This window comes from Panthera pardus, unplaced genomic scaffold, assembly GCF_024362965.1.
Source record: "Panthera pardus isolate Hobbes unplaced genomic scaffold, ASM2436296v1 HiC_scaffold_8, whole genome shotgun sequence".
In the NCBI taxonomy this organism is placed as follows: Eukaryota; Metazoa; Chordata; class Mammalia; order Carnivora; family Felidae; genus Panthera; species Panthera pardus.
Genome location: NW_026527013.1, coordinates 139530420 through 139552646, shown reverse-complemented (window position 1 = coordinate 139552646; position 22227 = coordinate 139530420). Strand labels below are relative to the sequence as shown.

Below are 22227 nucleotides of genomic sequence, written 5' to 3'. Positions count from 1 at the left end.
GCGGCACTCTCAACAATAGCCAAATTATGGAAAGAGCCTAAATGTCCATCAACTGATGAATGGATAAAGAAATTGTGGTTTATATACACAATGGAATACTACGTGGCAATGAGAAAAAATGAAATATGGCCTTTTGTAGCAACATGGATGGAACTGGAGAGTGTGATGCTAAGTGAAATAAGCCATACAGAGAAAGACAGATACCATATGGTTTCACTCTTATGTGGATCCTGAGAAACATAACAGAAACCCATGGGGGAGGGGAAGGAAAAAAAAAAAAAAAAAAAAAAAAGAGGTTAGAGTGGGAGAGAGCCAAAGCATTAGAGACTGTTAAAAACTGAGAACAAACTGAGGGTTGATGGGGGGTGGGAGGGAGGGCAGGGTGGGTGATGGGTATTGAGGAGGGCACCTTTTGGGATGAGCACTGGGTGTTGTATGGAAACCAATTTGACAGTAAATTTCATATATTAAAAAATAAAAAATAAATAAATAAATAAATAAATTAAAAAAAAAAAAAAAAAAAGATTGCTTTGGCTATTTGCAGTCTTTTGTGGTTCCATGCGAATTTTTGAATTACTCTAGTTTGGTATAAAATACCCTTGGGGTTTTTTTTGTTTTGTTTTTTTTGTTTTTGTTTTTTTGATGGTGATTATTTTGAATCTGTAGATGGCTTTGAGTAGTTTGAACATTCTAACAATGTCGTTCCAATTCCTTAGCACAGTACATCTATTTATTTGTGTCGTCTTCAGTTTGTTTTATCATTGTCTTAGAATTTTCAGAATACAGGACTTTTCACCTCCTTGGTTAAATTTATTTCTGGGTATTCTTATTGATGCAAGTGTAAATGGGATTTAAAAAAAAATCTTACTGCTTTTAGCGTATAGAAATACAACAAATTCATATTTGTATCCTGCAACTTCACTGAATTCTAATACTATTTTGGTGGATTCTTTAGAGTTTTCTATACATAGTATCATGTCATCTGCAACTTGTGACAGTTTTCTACCCAATTAGGATGCCCCCCCTTTTTTTTTCTTGCCTAATTTATGTGGCTAGGATTTCCAATATTGTGTTGAATAAAAGTGATGAGTGGGCCTCCTTGTTTCTGATGGTGTCTTAATTTGTTGGCAATTTGCAACTGAAAGGAACTCCGTTTCATAGGCATGGTGGTAGTGCATATATGTAAGTAATTATAATTTAATCCAAGATCTAAAAACTGCAAGGAAGTTTTTTACAAAGCATAAAGGGAAGCAAGCTTGTTTGTTGCATTTGCTTCCAATAGACTTGATGTCTGTCTACTAAGAAAGTATTAGGTTGTGAATGTTCCTGTCCAAGTGTTGTTAGTTTTTTAAATAGCATTTTATGTAGGAAGAATATAATAATTTTGGAAATCCTAGCTATACTTGTGTGGTTATCTTATGCTTTTACTGATGTTAATTTTTTCTTTGAACTATGTGGCTATATTTAGGAAGACAGCCAGGAGTTTGATCTAGACAAGGTTTTTATAATTTTATCTTAAAATTAACTCTATATAATAGTATCAAATGGATAATGACCACTTCCTTTTTTTGGCCTAAAATAAATAAATTTATAATTTTTCTTTAATCTTCAAGTATGTAATTTTTGTTTTATAATTCAGCTCAAGATTGAATCTAAGCAGGAGTCTTATAAAAGAGGATTGTTCAAGTTTTCAGATTCCAACCAAGTGTTCAGGACATGAATGTCCGGACTGCTTCCATACCCTAAGTGATTACAAAGCATCTAGAGCAGGAACTAGGATTTTGAGTTTGGTTGAGGGTGCCTCAACCAAAGACCTTACCATTCTCTCTGTTGCCACATAAAGGTCTCGGGATGCCAAGTCTATTGTAGTACGGAGCACTTGGAAAAATATGCCCAACTTGTGGTAACAGAAGCTTGGTCAGCAGTGTTTTAAAACATTGCCTTTTGGCCATATTTCACAGCTTTCTCACTTATGTGTTGGAATACACTACAGTGGTCATTATATGTATGGCCAAGGGCTGCCTTTTTAGCACAATTTTAGGAAGTACCATTCATGTTCATTCAACATAAAAGATGCCCCTCTGGAGTGGTACAGGATTAGCAGTACTGTATACTGCAATGTGGGATGCAAACTCGAGGGTATTAGGATATCTGTATTGGTTTGATGAAACAGTTCAGGACGTTTTTTTGTTACGAAGAATGATTTTGACCTGGGAAAACCTGAGTATCTGGAAATTTGATTACTGAGGGTATAAACATTCTTCAAATGTAGCATCTCTTCCTTAACAAGTGTGGTAGGTATACTTTTGTAAATATAAGTGCTTTTCAAATTGAACTTTTCTCCTATCAGGACTTTCAGAATGATTTTATTCTTCACACATTGTTTACATGATGTCCTACAGTATGAGGATACAAATAACACCAACTAAGCTGTGCTAGTGACTTGTCTTAGCCTCACTTTTGAAGTTGAATTGTTTTCAGTCTATAAGCTTTGTCAGTACATGTTCACGTATATTCATCCAGTCCTTGTAATTTTCGATTAGTTCATTCTGGGGCTCCAGTGTCTGCCACTTTTTGAAGCTGGCCAGTAAGTATCCAGCAAATCTGCAAGGTGAGTGTAAAGCATTACAGTTTTCTTAAAAAAAAAAAAAAAAAAAAAAAAATCACTTTTTAATTTCCTCTTTAGATACACTTTCCTGTGCCATCAGGATGCTGTGATAGGAAACAAATAACAAATGATGGTCTGATCTTCCTGTTGCCTCACATAAAAGCTGGAAGCAGATGGGACGGTAGCCACTTGGATTATATTCACCATTTGCTTAACATAATTTAGTATAGAATCCAGGCAGGCTTCTATAGGAAGGGTCTCTGGAAGAAAAATGACGTGGTAATTACATTGCAATATTTTCAGAATCAACTCTTGATGTCAAAGCCTTTACATATTCCTGTCAGTGCAGAGCACACACATAGGCCTTGTTTATATAATGTCTTATTTGTTTCTTGATTTTTTTTCTGCCACAGAGGATATTTCATTCCTAGTAGTTTGGGTATTTCTCTGCAAAACAAACAGTGTTCTAAGCATGACTTCTCTGGAATTTTAGTTTTTTTTTTTTTTAAAGACCATTTTAATAGCTGCAGATTCATTAATATGTAATGAAAATTAAATTTTTGATTTAGTAATGTTTGGAATTAGTATTGTCTGTCATCTGACCTCTTTATCTGTAAGAATTTGAACAGCTGACACCTTTTGGTCCCTTTTACAATCTAATGTTGATAATATGTAACTGTTGAAATAAGCAATGTCCTGGTTTAGGTGAGATTTTTTGGCGTTAGCGTTTAATTGCATGACCTTGAGTTCTTGAGTTCAGTATGATACATTTGTAACAGAGCTAATAAAATTTCTTAAAATTCATCACTTATTTATGAAAATATTATGGGAAGGTATGAGCATGGTTTTTGTGTAATACCTTTGCTGAACTTGATAAATGTTTGTGATGAAATAAGACATTTAGACTGCAGACAAGAATTACTGGAATATACAAATCCTGATCTGGTATAATCTTCATACTGCCTAGTGTCAGACCTTCTTATCACTATTATCTGAAGGTGTTCTAAATTAAAAAGGAAAAAAAAATGTATTTTAGTGGAAAGAGATCTGTAAAAACTCTATTCAGATGAAAGTTTTAAAGGAGACTGTGAGCTATTACGAATTTGGAAACTTGATCCAAAAAAACTCTAAGGTTGCCTGTTTTAAGATTGTTAGGCTACTCAAAAATTTAAAAATAGTTTTAGGAAATACTGAGATACAGATATCCTGTAATATTCAACAATTAAAACTTAGAAATTCACATAGATGTTCATAAAATAAAAAATTAAAAAAAATAAACATCTGTTCAGAAGCTCTAAAGGCCCTTAATCCTTTTAATTAAAGTGCATGAATTGAGACGCAAACTTCTTTCCAAATCATAGAATTCCTTCAAGGGGCAGACTTTAGTTAAGTATTAAAAACGACAGTAGATAAACTTAGGAATAGTTGATCCAGTTCACAGAAAAACAATAGTAGTTGTGGTAGTAGTGATAAGCAGTGCCACTTTGTGTTAGTAGGAAAAATTATGAAACACAGAGAAGCAAATTAAATGGAGGGAACGCTAAACGTTTTACATGTGGGTGCTAAACAAAATTCCTTGGTTATAAACGGACTGCGAGGACAATTATCCTGTGATTCAGCTGGAGGTCGGGGGGTGCAGTTTGTAGGGACCTTATGCTGCTGCTTGTTAGTGTGGAGAGCTCTGCATCAAGCCTTATTTGTCAAAGTGACCATGACCTAACCAAGAAGGTTTATGGAAGGAGCCATGCAAATTATGTTCAAATAGGATTCAACCGATTAAAGCTTTTTGAATAGTACTTTGAAGAGGTTAATTCTTTTTGGTGACCTGCAGCCCTCAGGAAGCTCTGTTCTGTAGAGCTTGTTAACAGCCCCCCCCTCCCCCCCCCTGCCCCGCTACTCCCAGTGGGTGGGTAGGGGGAGTATATGTGTATGCTCTGCAAGTATGCTTATGCATTGGCGTGTTAACGCATACACAGTGGAGTCAGTCCTATGTTTGGCAGCCATAGCTGTTAGCTAAAGTGTACTCTTTTACAAACCAAGATCACAGGAAGGAAGAAACTTCCTTTCTTCAATCACAACTCGATTTCAAAGTATCATAGTTTATTTTACAAAATCTTGGAAAATGAGGATGTATTTTCACCCAAATGCTAACTAAACTCATTGAAGGTAGACTTTTTTTGTCCCCCATTGTCACTGCAGTACTTGGTATGGGACAGGTTCTTGTATATTTGTTGAAATGAATATTTGAGGAAACCTTAAATACTAACAACCTTTCTAAATAGAAGTTGAGGCACTTATTGCTTTAAAGTTTCCTGTTTGCATTTAGAAAATTGTAGGGCATTGTAGTAATTGAGAAGTGATGTGTATGGCTTTTGGCTTAAACAGAATAACATGAGAATGAGTTTCTCTGCTTTATGTGTATGTAGCATAAAGTGCATCTCCTTCCTGGGAAAGTTCTCTTTGATTTAGTTATACCCTATCAGATTTTATTTTTTAAAAATGTGCTTTTAAGATGTATATTAAAGATGTATATTAATAAGAGACTAATTTCTGGGTTTGCAGTCACAAGTAATCTTTTACCTGAGGACTGGTGACGAAGTAATCTACCAGAACGTCCATTGAGCACTTTCTTGGGATGACTCCCTTTTGGGGAGTAGAAGTTCCAATCTCAGTATCTTACTCTCTGTTGATCTGCTTCCTTCCCACAGCCTTCTATCTGCTTGCTTTCTTTTTCCTCTGCTGACTCATTTCCTAATCAGGAGGGAAAATCATTGGTGCCCTGTCTTTTAGGAGAAGGCTGCTGGCTTAGTGAGCTAATAATGCTAAGCTGCCATGCACTTTAAAGAACTAATAGGTTTAGATACTCACCTACTATAGGAATTTTTAACAAGGCAGAGGTTCTGGAAACAATACTATAACCCAGAGAGTTAGTCATTATAGAATGCCAGACATTTTGGTGGGCAGAGATGGGATATGTGAGTAATGTTTCGGAAGATGTGACAAATCACAAATCTGTCATATGGAAGCCTTTTGAGTTGTGTAAAATTTACCCAGTGTTTTTTCAGTTTAGGTGCTTTATGTAATTCTTTGCAGTATCCTAATTACAGTGGCACTAAATTTCATGCTTAACTGTTAATGTATATTAATTATTGATATTTATAATTCTGTCATTGTAGCCAAGTTTTGCAGTGATACCCAGGAACACTTCAATTATTTATAATACTCGGGACTTCAGAAAACATGAGAATGTGGTATTCTTTGCTACAAGAGTAATTTAGGTGGTATTGTAATTTAGCAATGTCAATAGATATTTTATGGGATAAGTAGGGTTTGTTCATAGAATTTTTTGTGAGAAACATTAAACAGAAACACTGGAATGTCTTCCAATATAAAAAAAATTCAGATGTGCTTTAGCACAAAATATTTAACTTTTCTGTTCTATATATTCACATCCTAGATTATCTTTCGGTTTTTAGCATCTTGAATCCCTTTTGAGTTGTCTTGAGTTTTCTTGGACATCTGTTTTGTGAATCTAAATTTTCTCCTGCAAAATGGAACTGATAATAGTCTTAAACATTAACAAAGAGTAAATAAGGACTCTTCTAGTTGGCTTGGCTCTAGGTCTTTGTGTGGGCAGGAGATGGAGTAGAGCCAAAGGCACCCCAATAGACAGTTCTAGGACCAAAATGCAAATTCTGTGGCCTGAATTGCATGGTTACTTCACTCTTGAGGAATCTTTATGTATATGCATTTGGTATAGGATAGGTTTTCTCTTGAGACCAATGCATTCTGTGGGGATACTTGACATCTGGTCACCAGTGAGTGATACTATGCAGTGACCCTTCTCCATTTCTGTGGTTTGGTTGTGTTTGGAGGTTCGGTTTGTGTGGCCAGAGTCTTTCCATGTTGATTTGAATTGCTTTAATTTTTTACAATATGGCATTCTGTTTTTTTTTTGTTTTTTTTGTTTTTTTCTTTTTTAAACTTGTAGACCTGGTATATAAAGCCACCTTCTTTAAGATTCAGGCAGGTTAAGGTTAGATTGTGTGTGAAGGCTAACTTTCCTGGGCATGGTGTGAAGGAGAGCATCCTTTAGATTTTTTTAAGGTATATTTTGAGAGAGAATACAAGTGGGTGATGGACAGAGAGAGAGAGGGTGAGATCGAATCCCAAGCAGGCTCTGCACTCTCAGTGTGGAACCCAAAGCAGGACTCAAACTCACAAACCAGGAGATCATGACCTGAGCCAAAACTAAGAGTAGGATGCTTAACTGAGCCACCCAGGTGACCCTAATTTCTACCACACTATGTATGCTCAGCCTTCTACCTCAGTAGAATGCATGGCTAAACCTTAGGTTCTGTATGTTAATTCCCCATGCTCTGGAAAATTATATTCTGTATTATTTCTCATGAGAAATTTGCTTTATTTATAAGCATTTGTGTGTTAGATGCTTTCCAAGCAGACAAGATGTACAACTTAAGAAGTTCCTGTATCTTAAACTAGGACTTATAATTACACTAACCAGAAGATAAACGTATTTTTTTTTTTTTTTGGTCATGAATAAAAATCTAAAAGTTGCTTGTAGTCCTACCCTGTGTATCTTGCATGTCTGTTTTTCCATTTTGTTAGTTGAAAATACAATTTTACGAGTTAAATCTAAGCAGTATGTTGTGTAAATAAACCTTAATCCACTGATGCCTCCGTACATTTGTTTTAGTTAGGTAGATGTCTCAACTCATGGGTACCAGATCCAATAATCCTCTAACGTAACTGAACATCAGACCCTCAGGAATTTAGAGTAGCTTTCCAGGTCCCTGTATTCAGAAGTTGAAATAGTAGGTCTTCAGTATCTGTATTTCTGAAAAAGCTTTCAAAGATTGTGATGAGCCAGGTTTCAGAAACTCCCCAGTTTTTCATGGTTTAAAAACAATCACACATGCCTCTTAGTGGTGTCTCCTCTATTTGTCCAGTTTTCATCTTGCACAGCATATTGAGTTGTGTTGTAAAGATTTCCTTGTGAGCTTTCTTTTCAGATAGCACTGAAAAGATAAAGAAGTTGGAGGTGACAGTTACAGTGACACATTGTCAGGTCCTAAGAGGCAGAGGAATACAAGGCAATCCAAAGAACAAAGGGAAGATGTTATCAAAGCCTCAGTGAGTTAGAAGGTAGAATACAAATACAACTATAGGATACCCAGGGACACTGGAATTTTAGGTAAACTGTGAATAACATTTGACATAAGTATCCCAGGTTTTTCATAGGACATACTTCTAAAAACTACGCTAAATACGTGTTTAACGTAAGTATTTTATCATTACCCATTGCTTATCTGAAATTCAAATTTATTGGGACATCCTGTATTTGGCAGCCTTACCTAGAAGCACACTGGTATGAAAGGAGGACATGCTATATGCTTAGACTCAGCAGCATAGCCAAAAGTGGCCGTTCAACTAAATTAGCTCTAGAAGCAGTTTTTATTTTAAGATCCCTTATTTTCTTGTTTTTAGTTACTTGAAAGCTAGCTTTGTAGTTGACAGAATAAACTGCTTTTTTTTTTTAATGCTTTATTTTGAGAGAGGGAGAGAGTGTGTGCCGTGTGTGTGTGTGAGCTGGGGAGGGGCAGAGGTGGAAGGAGAGGACTGTGCTGTCAGGGCAGAGCTCCACGTGGAGCTTGATCTCATGAACCTCCAGACGACCTGAGCCAATACCAGCAGTCCGATGCTTAACCGACTGAGTTCTCCAGGTGCCCCCATTTGCTTTTTCTTAGTGGGGAAATGGTTACATAGTTTTTTGTTTGGTTTGACCTCACTGTGTACAAGTGTACTATCTACTTTTATCTACCAGCAGCATTCTGCACATGAATTGAAAATTGCTTTTAAAATCTAAAAATCTAAAGCACATGTCATCCCAGTCTATGTGTTCAGTTCTTCTAATGCTAATCTTGAAGAGGTTTTTGGGGGGATTTTTGTGTGTTTTTTAAACTCAGTTTAATTTTCACCAATCCTTGAATTTGCTGATAACAAATGTTAAGCCCTGAAGTTGAGGTAGCATAGCATGCTTTGCTGGCTAAAATTCTGGTAGATTGTTCTCTTTAAAGGAGTAGTAATGTGATCTTTGCAGTTATCAACAGGGGTTAAGTTCTTAAAGTTGCTGCTAAGATTTCTGTTTGAGGTACACGCTAGGACTTCATGTGTTAGGGAAATTAGCCAGGCATTTGACTATAGAAGGCTTTATCTCTTCTCTGCATTTTTCCATTCCAAGCCTTTTTGGAAAGGTCAGGAAGAATGACAGTTCTAGTTGGCCTACATCATAGTCCTTCTGTAGCTACAGTTCTTCCCTAACCAGACCCTCGGATTTATTCAGATATCAGACCCCCATTGTGCGGGAATGACTGGATTCCTCTTGAATCCTCAGGGTGACTGATTCTGGATCTGTCCGTCGTGATACTACCCCCCTTCCCTTACTTCAGGCATTTCTTCAGGAATAGATCCATGAATCCTTACTGGATAGTAACATGTAGGGAGAAATACTACATGTAAGGGTGTGCTGATTCTGGGAAAGTTGTCTCTACCCCCCCTCAGAGTAAAAACACTTTCTTTAATGTTTAGTTTTTGTGATGGGAGGATGCCTTGATAGAGTGAACATGGGTTTCTTTGGAGGCAGGGAAGCTGGAGGACAAACCAGCACATGGAGGGATATACCTAGATGTAAAAGGCCTACTAAACCTTTGATAACTTGAGTGACTCAGTTAACTGATATGGAACCCTCTTGTCTTGAGATGTGTGTTGATAAACCCCTGTTTTGTCTAATAGGCCCTTTTGAGTTGGAGCTTGTGTAACTTTCAGTCTAATGCACTCTTACCAAATTAAAGGAGTTAAAGGGGGTATTCTCTCACTAGGGTTGACCCCACTGGGTGTGTCAGGGATGGGTCAACCAAGATGACAAGCTGAAAGTTTCCTCCCCCCCCCCTTTTTTTTTTTTTTTTTTAACAGATAGCCTTTGCTCATCCATGATGTATCTGCTTTAGAAAGAAAGCAAAAACTTCAAACATTTCTGGGGAAAGCAAATTTTCATCCTATTTTCTTTTAAAAGCAGCTATCCCAGAGCACTTATTAGCTCCTGGAAAAGGCCATTGTGTGGCTTGGAGCTGGTCAGCTTGTTTAAGCTTTTAGACAAGTACACAGTTGTCTGCAGCAGAGTCTGTCCAAATTCTTTGTGACGAATATAAAATCTCTGTTTCTTCAGCATACGGAACTTTGCCATGAAATACCAGATGGTACCAAGGCACAGAGTTCTTCCTGCCGGAGAACAATATTCTCTGCAAAACAGAACTACTCACACTGCAGCTCAGCAAAGCAAGCCTTTGGTATTTCTTAGGTCCTCACTGAGTCTGACCATGCTTACTTAGACAACACACAGTCCTGGAATTTTAAGACTGTCCCCTACTCCTCATTCAGTTATGTCACTGCTAGTGTCTTTTTTTTTTTTTAATGTTTGTTTATTTTTGAGAGACAGACATGGCACGAGTGGGGAGGGGCAGAGAGAGGGAGGGAGACACAGAATCTGAAGCAGGCTCCAGGCTCTGAGCTGTCAGCGCAGAGCCCGATGCATGGTGAGATCATGACCTGAGCTGAAGTCGGACGCTCAGCCGACTGAGCCACCCAGGAGCCCTGCTAGTGTCCTTTGCTAATGGTTGTGACAGGATACATGCCCAGAAAAGCAGTGTAGTGCATAATGATCTCCTCTTCCACTCTAGATTTTCTTCTAGTGTAGATGACTTTGTATCAGCAAACACTATACTTAGTGGGAATGGGGATACATAGATGACTGACATCCTAAGGAATGTGTACTCTAGTGAGGAGAAAACCACGCTATGCAAATGATAGGGTACACAGAAGCTTTCTTGGAGGTTTTGTTTGGGTTCCTTTCTAAAGGGAGAAAGGAAATCTAGGCAGAGTGGACTAACCTGTGTTGAACAAGCATGGTGGGATAATGATATGGAGGGAAAGAGAAGAGCTTTTAAGGGGCGCCTGGGTGGCTCAGTTGGTTGAACATCCGACTTCAGCTCAGGTCATGATCTCACAGTCTGTGAGTTCGAGCCCCGCGTCAGGCTCTGTGGTGACAGCTCAGAGCCTGGAGCCTGCTTCAAATTCTGTGTCTCCCTCTCTCTCTGCTCCTCCCCTGCTCGTGCTCTCTCTCCAAAAAAAAAAAAAAAAAAAAGAGCTTTTACTCAACTTGCCAGGCTGATCAAATCCTGTGATGGCTTTGTCAGGCTCTGATGGTCTTGTATCTTGACACTGGTATGAAGAATGATTTGCTCAAGAAGAAACTCAAAGGGCAGCCAGTGGCTAAGAGTGTGCTAGTCAGATGCACCTGACTCTGCCTCCAAATTATGTGAGTTGGGTCTTTCTTATCTGGGTCTTAGCTTCATATTTGACACAAGGAACCTACCTCATGGGTGCTTGGAATAACCCTTGTAAAGAGGTTAGAAATGTGCTTACTATGTGGTAAGTGGTCAATTAGTATTAGCTATTCCTAGGTATTAATTACATGTTTACCAGGGGTGGTCAAGGGGAAGTCCTATTGTTTAAAAAGGGCAATCCCCTTATCTCCCTTGACATGGTCTACTGGACTTATTTGTAGGAAGACAGGACTGCTTCTGACTTTGCAGGTGGTGAGGTGACTGAACATGTGCTGGACTACTTCCTGTTTTCTGCCTTTCTAACCTAGTTCATCTCCAAGATGTCTTTTGGGAAGTCTTGTATACCCATAGTCATCTCTGACTTGCTTGATTCCAACAGATCGTTAAGACTATTATTATAATTGGCATATTAGTCAGGGTTCTCTAGAGAAATAGAGCCCATAGTATATCTATATATATCTATGGGATTTATTACAGGAATTGGCTCACACAGTTATGAAGGCTGAGAAGTCCCATAATCTTCCCTCCGTAAGCTGCAGGGCCAGGAAAGTTGGTATATTCAGTGAGTCCAAAGGCCCAAGAACCAGGAGCCGTGATGTTCAAGAGCAGGAAAAGATGGAAGTCACAGCTCAAGAAGAGAGAGAATTCACCTTTTATCAGCTTGTTTCTATTCAGGCTCTCAGTGAATCAGATGATACCTGCTCATACTGGTGAGGGTGGATCTCTTTATTCAGTGTACTGAATCAAATCTTCATCTCTTCCAAAAACACTTCCATAGACCTACCGAGAAACCTTATTTTACCAGCTCTCTGTCAAGTGGGCAGATAAAAAAAAATATCCTCACGATTAGTTTGCATTTGCTTGTGATGAGCTGCTATTATTTGGGACCATTAAAGGTGTTCATAGGTCCATCTCCTTCTGAATCGTGGGGGAAACTGATGCTCTAATGAGTAAGAAGGTCCTAAAGCAGATTGTTGAAAGATAATGACCAACAAAATTTGGCAGTTGGCTCTCTTAACCTATATTCATGTTCAGGAATATGAAAGTCTTATTGAATAACTGCACACTTGATTGTCTTTGGTAAGATAAACTGAATGGAGACTTAGAGTCAAACAACATGTCAGTGGGATAGGCAGCATGTAGGGATAAAATACAACTCATAGACTTGGATTCAGGATACCTAGGTTATGATCTTGCTTCTGTGACCTAACGGGTTATGTACCTTAACCTTTAAGACTGTTTTCTCATCTAAAATATGACTAATAATACCTACTTTGCTCTTTGACAGTGAAAAAACACTAGGCAAATACTTAAGTTTTTTGCCTTTTAGGCTCTTGTGTTCTTCTGAATCAGTCATACCCTAAGACTGCCACAAGCCACATACTGGGGGTCCCGTTGCTGTGAGTGAGGTCACAGCTATTTGGCAGGATGTAGCATGGACTTGTTCATCTGTCATCAATGGACACCTGACCACCACACACATTTCTCTCTACCAGTGTGTCTGATTGAACTAAAATGGGAGCCGTGTAAGTAACTTAAAATTTTCCAGTGGTGCTTTAAAAACAGATGAAGGTCATTTTAATAAGTCATTCTATATATACAAAATGTCTTTCAATATATAACTGATATGCAAGTATTAGTGAGATGCTTCATATTTTTTATTGTACCGTTTGAAAGCTTGTATGTGTTTTAGACTTGGACCACATGTCAACTTGGACCAGCCACGTTTCAGTTGCTTGGTGGCCAGGTGTGGTTATGTACTGGACAGCATAGCTCTGGGCAGTCTATTTTTAATGGTCCATCTACATCCATCTTAAGATTGGTGTTTGTCTCTGGTCTCTGCCACTGTGGAAACAAAATTCCCATGTATTTCTAAAATAATAGGTAACAGTTCAAAGCATTTAATGTGTATTAAGCAGTTTTGCCCCATTACTGGGAACAGCCTTATTGTAGATTGCTACCATCCTCATTGTGTAGATAAGGAACTGGAGACCTTGAGGGTAAGTGACCTGAAGAGCCTACAAATTGTGGGGGATCCTGGAAACAAAGGCAGTCTGACACCGCAGCCTGTTATCTTTATTACTGTCGTTTGTCATGTAGAACCTTGTTAATGAGTAGGTGAACCTGTCTGATAAGCTGTTGTCTGATCTGTTGTGATGGATTGAGGTAGTCTTGAGGTGTTATGATTGCATGATAAGCCAACATTTTTGTGGGGGTAGGTGAGCATGAGAGTGGAGGATGTAGCTGCCCTGGTAAGGAATAGTTTCATAGCGGCTGGTATATCTTTGTTCATTTGTTCATTCTTAAAAAAAAAAAAAGCATGTCCTATGTGTTAAAATCATGTTCTTATCCCGATGTGGATTTTATTCTAGTGGGGAGACTTTAATAAGCAAAAGAAAACATACAAGCTATCTGTGACACAATGGACAGTGATAAACACCTCTTAACTGGTTGGGGGTTGGGGGGGTGTGGAGAGTGAGCAAAAACAGTAGTATGGTGATTAGAAAGAATATAGGCTTTAGACCAGGATACTGGTTTACATTCTTCCCCTGCCCCTTTATCAGATGTGAAGTTAGGCAAAGTGCTTAACTTCTTTGAGCTTAATTTCCTCATGTATAAAATGAAGATGAACACTTTATAGGAGACTAAGGAAGATTGAATGAGACACGTGTGGAATGTGTTTAGTGCAGCAAGGAAATTGATGGAATTCATGGATTTAACTTGTCTAGGTCCAGTATTTACTAGTATCCCCCTACACCCTCCAATCCCATAATGGCATGTAATTTTGCTGAGGCTTGAATTTGACTTAGGAGGCCAGTGAGAATGGGGATAGAAGTAGTTCACTTAGTGGCTAAGACTAGCCTGCAGCCTGTCTATTCAGAGGGATTTTGCTTTTTCTACTCATGACTGTATACATTTCATTATAAAATGTTTTAAAGCAGTGTTTGCAGATTTGGGGCTTTTTAATACCCACTTTCAGTACTGTGGGACAATAGAATTCAGTCTGGCAGATAGCTTTATTTTTAGCCTCCATCAGGCACTTAAACCCTAGGCTTCACTGTTCATTGGGTGAAGTTTACTAGATGGTTTTTTGTTGTTTGTTTGTTTTTACATAAAATAACATATGGAATGAATATTCTATTTCAGAACTAAGATAACCTTACCAGCAAGGGATGGCATTTTCACCCTGGTTGGGTATCTCACCGGGATTTGTATCAGTTAGGATTTGGTTCATTGCTATATTGATAATGAACTCCTAATAAGAGTGATCGGTATATAGAGGAGGCTTATTTCTCTTTTACGTAAAGGAAATTGGGGTGTAGATGGTCCAGGGTTACAGTGGCTCTTCCACATCAAAAAGGGCATCAGGCTCTTTCTATCTTCCACCATTTCTATGGGCCAACCTGAGAGTTACTGCAAACACCTCAAATTCCAGTCAGTAGGAAAAGAGGAGAGAAAGAGATCAAAATTGGCTTTTCAGCTACCTTTTAGGGTCTCCTGCAAGTTGCACACACTTGCTTACATCTCTTAGGCCTTAACTTGGAAATACTAGAGGAAGCTGTTGTTTGTAGTCTTAGCTAGGAGTATTCACTGTTCCAAATATCTGTGCTTACAGAAGGGGGCAAGAAAAGTTATTTGGCTAGGAAACTAACAGCAGTGCCTTCCACGGGCTTTATAACTTATGAGACCTGGCCACGGTCCCTCTGTTTTTCTACTGATAGGCAGTTTGGAGAGGTTTGTGGTTTTGGAAACATGGAAGGTGTGGATTATTTTGCCCTAATAGTGTCTTTTTTTTTTTTTTTTTTTTTTGGAGAGAGAGTGTGCATACGAGTGGGGGAGGGGCAGAGGAACAGGGAGATCAAATCTCATGCAGACTCCATGTCCAGCGCAGACCCTGACACTGTGGTGGATCTCAGGACCTGACCACGACCTGAGCGAAAACCAAGAGTGGGATGCTTATCTGACTGAGTCACCCTAGGCGCCTTGCCCCAATGGTTTTGTGTAGATCTTTTTGACTGCCAGAATGTTGGTAGGGAGGGAAAAATGAAAATAGCGTCTCTACTTCAGTCTTTTTCTGCTAATATCTTTTAGTATATCTCACTAATAGGCATTAAAGCTATGCTTGTGTATTTCAGAGGCCATCTGTGCCTGGAGTAAATCCTTTCATTTTCTTGAAAAATATTTGTTAGTATCTCTTCGAGGTATGCATACACCGTGACCCATTCTCCAATCCTAGAGGAGGTACCATACCCACTAGTCACCTGCCACTTTGCTTTGGAATCTGTGGTCACTTTTACGTGGATGTCACACAGCCCCACCATGAGTGTGAAGGCTCTTGATGGGGAGCACAGGTCAGGACAGGCTTTGCACAGCAGTGCTTGCTGGATTCCCAAATTCCTGACTAACATAAATGGCTGGTTTCCTGCTGTAGTCAAGATGTTGATGTAAGTCTTCAGTTGGTCATGACTTAGAACGAAAATGCTAGAATCTAATTTGAAAATGAAGGAAAAAAACACCTAAGAAACATAAAACATATCTGAACTTTGAAAATTGTTTTTTCTGTGGCAGTTGTTATGGATAAATTATCACTGCCAGCCAGAAGTCGTAAAACTTAGCTTTTGCTGTCAGTATTCAGAATGTTCTGTTTATAAGCCTAATCTCTTGGCTGTATTTAGATATTTGCAAGGATATTTATGTTCTAGTTTCTGCAATTTAATTTCATATAAAAAGCTCTCTAAAAATTCCCGTTGGGTAATTTTTGCATCAGAGTTTTCTCTATTTGAAAAACGTTATGCATTCATTGGTAAGTATACTCTTGTGAAGGCAGTACATGGACAAAACTAAAATATAGGATGAATCCTAATAAAGTCAGCTACCCTGAAGAATGTTAATCGATTGTGTCAAACTTGGGTGAATCCGTGTAATGACAAGTTTCCTGTTTCTTAATCCTCAGCTGAAGGTTTCTTAAAATGAGTCCCCCAGTTGAAGACTACAGCTACCACCTTATGTTAGTGGACATAAAGCTAGGAGTGTTATTTGGTCATTGGGCGAAGGAATTAGAATTCTAATAAAATATTAATCAACTGGAATAGTAGACCAAATCTAGCAAGATGAAACATGGCTTAATGAAACGCAGGTAAGAATGTTATAGAAATTTTTGTTTATAAGCGTGATGTGAGTCAGTTGATGTGACTGCCAAGAAGAGTTCATTTGTTTTTGGTTTGAATTAAGAGTGATTAGAATGTGGGAAGTGGTCCCCCCCTTCTGTGTTGCCCACACTGTCTTAGGAGAATTATGATCAGTTGACTCAGTACTTTTAAGACGGACATTACTATTGTTATGAGCTCCGTTTGTATGTTACATCTTCCAATGTGCTTTTTTTATACTTACCTGTAACGAACTTCTATTTAATGGTTGAATGTTTAATTTATGAAGAAACCTTTAGGATGTTGGGGAACTGGCAGACTTTATCCTGGAAAGGCAAAGACTCACAAATAAGCCAGTACCTGTTTTCCAGTTCCTGAACAGCTATGTTGAAGAAAGTAATGTTTAGTCAGTTTTGTCTTGGTGCTAGAACTAGGATTGTGTGAAAGTCCTAAGGGAAGGGAAGCAAGTTTCAATTCTTGAAAATTTGTATAGGCTTCATTGTGAGGCAATGAAGGTGTGTGTTAGCTTTAATAGACTCCAAGGGAGGCTGAGAGATGACTTCATAGGGATTTTGTAAAGTTTAACGCATTGATCAGTTGATCAGAATATTAAATAAGATGACTGCTACAGTTTTATTCTGAGTTTGTTGTTGTTGTTTTTTTTTTCCTGGTCTAGAGATGTTACTACAAAAAAAAAAAAAAAAAAAAAACCCAAAATCAACAACAACAAAAAAAGTGGGACTGTCAAGTTCAAATCTTTCACTTGAAAGGAGAACTGAAAAATCAGGTCATCTGTTGTCCAGTCTCCCTGCAGGATGATGAGATCTAAACTATATGCAATGGATCGTAATTGTTCTGTGTTAAAATATGTGGAAAGTTGCTCTCATAGCTTATTTTAAATCTAAATTAAAATTTGAGTGAAGAGTCCTATGAGTTAAAATCTAAAATAAATATAGCAGTATAGGTTGAAAGTCTTTTTTACTTATTTTCCATCTGTCCAGTGCCCATAGCCATCCTTCTCTAGTTTCCATCTGCGTGTGGAAACATATTCACATGCGTGTTCTAATTTTGCCCCTTTTCAATGGGAGTGGTGGCTTATTTTTATACCCTGTTCTATAACTAGCTTCCTTCCCCCAAGATATTTTGCAGATCTTTTCATATCCATACAGAAGAGAACTTTTTTCTTTTTATAGAGCAAATAGTATTGCCACTGTTTGGATGTAGCATTTATTAGCCCTCTATTTATGAAAATTTGGGTTGTTAGCTTTTTTCTGCTTTTTGCTGCCACTGAGTGGAGGGGTGGGGGATGACCAGCTGCTACTGTGCTAGAAGCTAAAATTGGCCCGAATTAACCACAATTTACATTCAAGTCTTCCCCTGTAAGTTGCAAGCCCTCAGTAGACTCCAGAATTCCAAAATATTTATATCAGACAGAAACTGCCAATGCAATTGTAGGCTAGGTGGGAGAGATTTCTGGTGCTTCCCACTCCACCATCTTCCCAGAATCCTTCCTCTGTCATGTAGATCTAATTTGCATTTTACTTATTATGAATGAAGTTAGGCATGCTTTTTCATAGCTTAAGAGTCATTTCTCTGGATATATCCGTTTGGTCTGTTTCTCTGTTGTCAGATTCTTACAGTGTCTAGGATCTGTGTTTGGAAATTAGCTCTTTAAGATAGGAGTTACATGTATTTTCCTCACCCCTCATTGGTCTTTTTCTAACTTTTTTGCCTATGATCTTTTTGCCATGGAGAATTTATGTTTAGTGTATTTGTAATTAAATTTATGACTTGCAGATTTGCATTCATGGTTAGAAAGATCTTTTCACATGCTAGTGTTTAAAAGAATTTTCTTCTTCATGCACTTCTACCTTTTCATGTTAAAAGTTTAATTCATTTGGACTGTAACAGTGTGTGTGATGATACAATTTAATTTTTTTCTGTTTGGCTACCCACTTATTTTAACCCCATTCATTAAATAGACCATTTTTTACTTCTGACTTGTGCTATAAAGATATTTTATAGTACATTTTTGAGTGTACTTAGACCTAATTCTTTGGTTTATTCCATTAGTCTTTATCTGTTGATGCGTAATATTTATTTTGATAATGCAAATAGGTTTTAGGGAACTCTGCTTTCTAAACAGCTATCCCTGCTGCTAGATTTTAAATGTAATTTCCTTTTTTCCCCTCCGTATCTTTTGTGGAAATAGAGACTTCTATACTAAAAAAGTACTTTATTGACTTTTTTTTTTTTTATATATATTACTGTAATGGTGGCTGTCATTTTAGGTCTTAAATGTAACTGCAGTAATTGTTAAAAAAGTTGAAGTTGGATATTTAGCTAGATGCCTCTGGCCTGTTTATGAACTATACCAACAGTGTTGGAGTTTCTAAGAAGACTGTTTTCTCAGATATCATGTACCTAATTGGTATTCACGAATTTTCCATGCCGTAATCCCCCAAAAGAAGTAACTCATTGGTACAATGGCACAATAAACACTGTAAAGAACAAAATGCATCTGATAAGACAATTGAATGAAGAAGTCTCCAGTTTTTGAAAGCTATTTACTTTATATATATATATATATACATAAAATGTGTGTGTATAAATGTATAAAATACATAAAATATATATATCTCAAATGAGGGAGATGGGAGATGAGGGGAGATGGGGAGCTCAGTAAGATCTCTTCCAGTTCGTTGTCATTTGCACATTTTTCCATGTTCATTGTGTTACCTGGACACTTGGTTTGCAAGTTGAAGCCCTTGCTGGCAGTTCGTGGGCTTGGCAGCTAATGTGCTCTCAACAACTGCTGTCCTGTTTCCATCTGGTCCTTTTGTGTGAGCCATGCTTCAAGAGCTAAAGTCGTGGACTCCATTTGCCTTGCCAGTACTTACACATAAAAAGGTCCCTGCTTTGATTTTCCTTATGTTATAAAGCGGAAAGTGTAATATAATGGTGATAGTTCTGCATTTGAGCTTGGTTTAGCTTTCCCTAAAATGAAGGAGATAAGGTTAAAAAAAAATGGAGTGGTATTTCTTCTCTGCTGCTCGGGGCAAGAGGTTTCTTACGCTGGGGTACAATAGGACATTTCTGTGTAAGTCTGTCACTACCAGCAGCGTTTTCTCTAGAAACTGTCTTATTTGTTAGATTCCTGAATAAAACCCACTTTCTTTTGAAAGCGCTTGTCTTTCCTATTGGAATGGCATCTTAATAAGCCTTTTGAACAGATTTAAACTTAGGGCACATCAGCCTTCTTTTGGAAGCCAAATCATTGCAGTTTATTTAGCCTTCCTTCCTAATCCTTTTTTAATCATTTTATCTTTAGCATATTTCCAAATGTTTCATATCTCTCTGTAGAATCCAGAACTGGAATGAGTTCTTTAATAGTCTGATGAGGAATGAATGAAATGGAAAGATCACTTTTTCCTGTTCCTTATGTATGTTGGCATTGTGGGTTTTGTTTTTTTGTTTTTTTTTTTCCTGCAAGACTGTTCTTTCAGCAGGTAAGCATTTTCAACTGCTGTGGGACCTACTGTGCCCCACCTCTAGTGAAGTCTGTGCCCTGTATTCCCGGCTGGCTTCAGGGGCAGTTGCACAGGGCTCCATGCTTCAGAGGGCCCATGCTTGGTGGAAGGTGCTGTTACTACTGTCTTGAAATCCTTCAATTTTTAATAACGGGCTCCTGAGTCTCCTATTGCCTTGAGCCCTACAAACAGCTGACTCTGCTCGTCACTGATGACTATAGGACATAGTTGGTAAGTTATGGTTCATGTCCCACACACCTTTAGTAATCATTATGGCAGCCAGACCCAGGGTGAGGAAATCTGGTTGTGAACTTGAACTCCCCTCCGTGGTGTATAGCTCTTGCTTGGTATGCTTCTATAAGGCATGCTCTGTCTGCCTGTTGCCTCTCTGTTCTCTGGATTTGTCTTCCAATCAATTCTTTATCTCCCCTCAAGCATTGAGATATGTTCATGGAATTCAAATTTGTGCCATCCAAAAGATGTTCTTTCCAGAGGATACTTTCTCAGGGTCCTCTGTCCTTTGCAGTCTTCCAGTTAGTCTTCATCTAAGGTGGCTGTTGTTCACTCACTTGCAAGGACGCTCATTCTCTCTGCTCTCTGTGCTCAGGACAGCTGGCAATTTTGCACAACAGTTCATTTCTCATCCGAATTTTAGATTTTACCTGTTTCTACAAAGAGACCAGGGTAGTAAACCTAGGAGCTCCATCTGGCACAGAAACTTGTATTGCATTGCAATGTTAGGATTCCAGAGTATGGGGAAGTGAATTGGAAATGTTTTAAAATTGAGCCATAGTATAAGTAGTAGGAGTTAGCTTTTTTTTTTTTTTTTTTTTTTTTAAACATAAAGCTAATTCTAGGTGTCAGATCTAACTTCTGGCTTTTAAAATTTTTATGAATTGTCACATTTCTCAGATTGGCTGATTTTTCAGCTAATTCCCTCTTTTTCTTCTAGCTTAACAAGCAACAATTGCAGTTACTGAAAGAAAGGTTCCAGGCCTTCCTCAACGGAGAAACTCAAATTGTGGCTGATGAAGCATTTTGCAATGCAGTTCGGAGTTACTATGAGGTAAGTTTAAAGAGCTTTGTTTTTGATATTTTGATGCTTCTTAAAAAGATTTTTAAAAGTGGCTTTCCTATTTTAAGGAACTCACTGGTATGATAGGAAGGCTGTGAGTTTGCAACCTTTCCTGAAAGCATTGTCAAATTTATTTTACAATTTAAAAACTCTAATTCCACAACCTGGCTTGGAGAGATAAACAGAATTGGAAATTATTCACATCTTTTCAGGAGAAGTAAACTGTTTAGAAAAATCTTCTGGCAGTGATTGATACAGGTGAGTATAGCTATCTTTGGGTCCACATGTCTAAATTATCCTTTTTAATCAGAATTTTAATAGTAAATTACTATTTTGTACCATTGTGTGCCCTAAGCTTTATAATTAAGGCTGGGACTAATTTCAATAGGATAAATTGAATTCTTTTTTCTTCCTGGAGGAATAATACTACCAATACCACCTTGCTTATTTGTTCTGATTTTAGTTTGATTCATCAGGAATTCTCTGTGGATTTCCTATGAGCACCAGTTTTCACACATGGTCATTAACTGCTTCAGTGAGTTGCCAGTAGATATTAAATTTAGAGAAACCCCTTTTTATCCTAAGCATTTCAGAGTCATTGGTGGGGGGTGGGGATGCATTCCTTTTACTGTGTGGACAGTCGAAATCTTTAGCTGTAGAAGCAGAACATGCGAACTAGTAAAAGGAAAATGTGGGGATGCAGTAGGTCAGAACTTGCCTGATGCAGGGAATATCTTTGCATGAAAAATCACTGGATGTACAGACATTTGGTTGGATTTGTCATTTACTGATGGTAGGCGTTCGGAGGTCCCTCATGCCACCTGAGGGAGGTTTGTATTAGCCCAAGAGTTGGCCTTGTTGAGTTGTATGAACGTGTGGAAGTCTTGCTTACCAAATGTGTGTATGGCATGGATCTCATGACAGCAATGACGTGTCCAACTGGATCTCGACTCAAAATATCTTAAAGTATAGGATACATGAAATATATATAAAAATATATAAATAAATAAAGTATATATGAAATATAAGGACCTGTAGTGGTAGCCTCGTGTAATGAAAGAAGAGCCAAAGGTCTGTGTTCAGGATGAAGGAAATGGAGGTTCTGGAAAGTAATTTGTGTTAAAAAAGAAACAAAAACAAAAACGGGGTGCCTGGGTGGCTCAGTCGGTTGAGTGTCCGACTTCGGCTCATGTCATGATCTCACGGTTTGTGGGTTCGAGCCCCACGTCAGGCTCTGTGCTGATGGCGTGGACCCTGGAGCCTGCTTTGGATTCCGTGAATCCCTTTCTCACTACCACTCTCCCATTTGTGCTCTGTCTCAAGAATAAACAAACATTAAAAATTTTTTTTTAATGTAATTTAAAAAATCAACTGGCTCATGTTTGGTTTGGGGAAATGCACTGTGGCCACTGGCTATGTTAACATTAGGAAAAACTGAGTCTGG

The 22227-nt window shown here is 38.2% G+C and overlaps 1 protein-coding gene across 16 annotated transcripts in view; it reads left to right on the top strand.

Moving 5' to 3' along the window:
• The window catches only part of CADPS2 (calcium dependent secretion activator 2), a 540953-nt gene that overhangs the window by 105363 nt on the left and 413363 nt on the right, over positions 1–22227 (top strand). For all 16 annotated transcript variants that reach the window (XM_053897639.1, XM_053897630.1, XM_053897632.1 and 13 more), the window contains exon 2: positions 20661–20774. In XM_053897639.1, coding sequence (XP_053753614.1) covers positions 20661–20774 — 114 coding nt within the window. The remainder of the gene's footprint in view (positions 1–20660; positions 20775–22227) is intronic.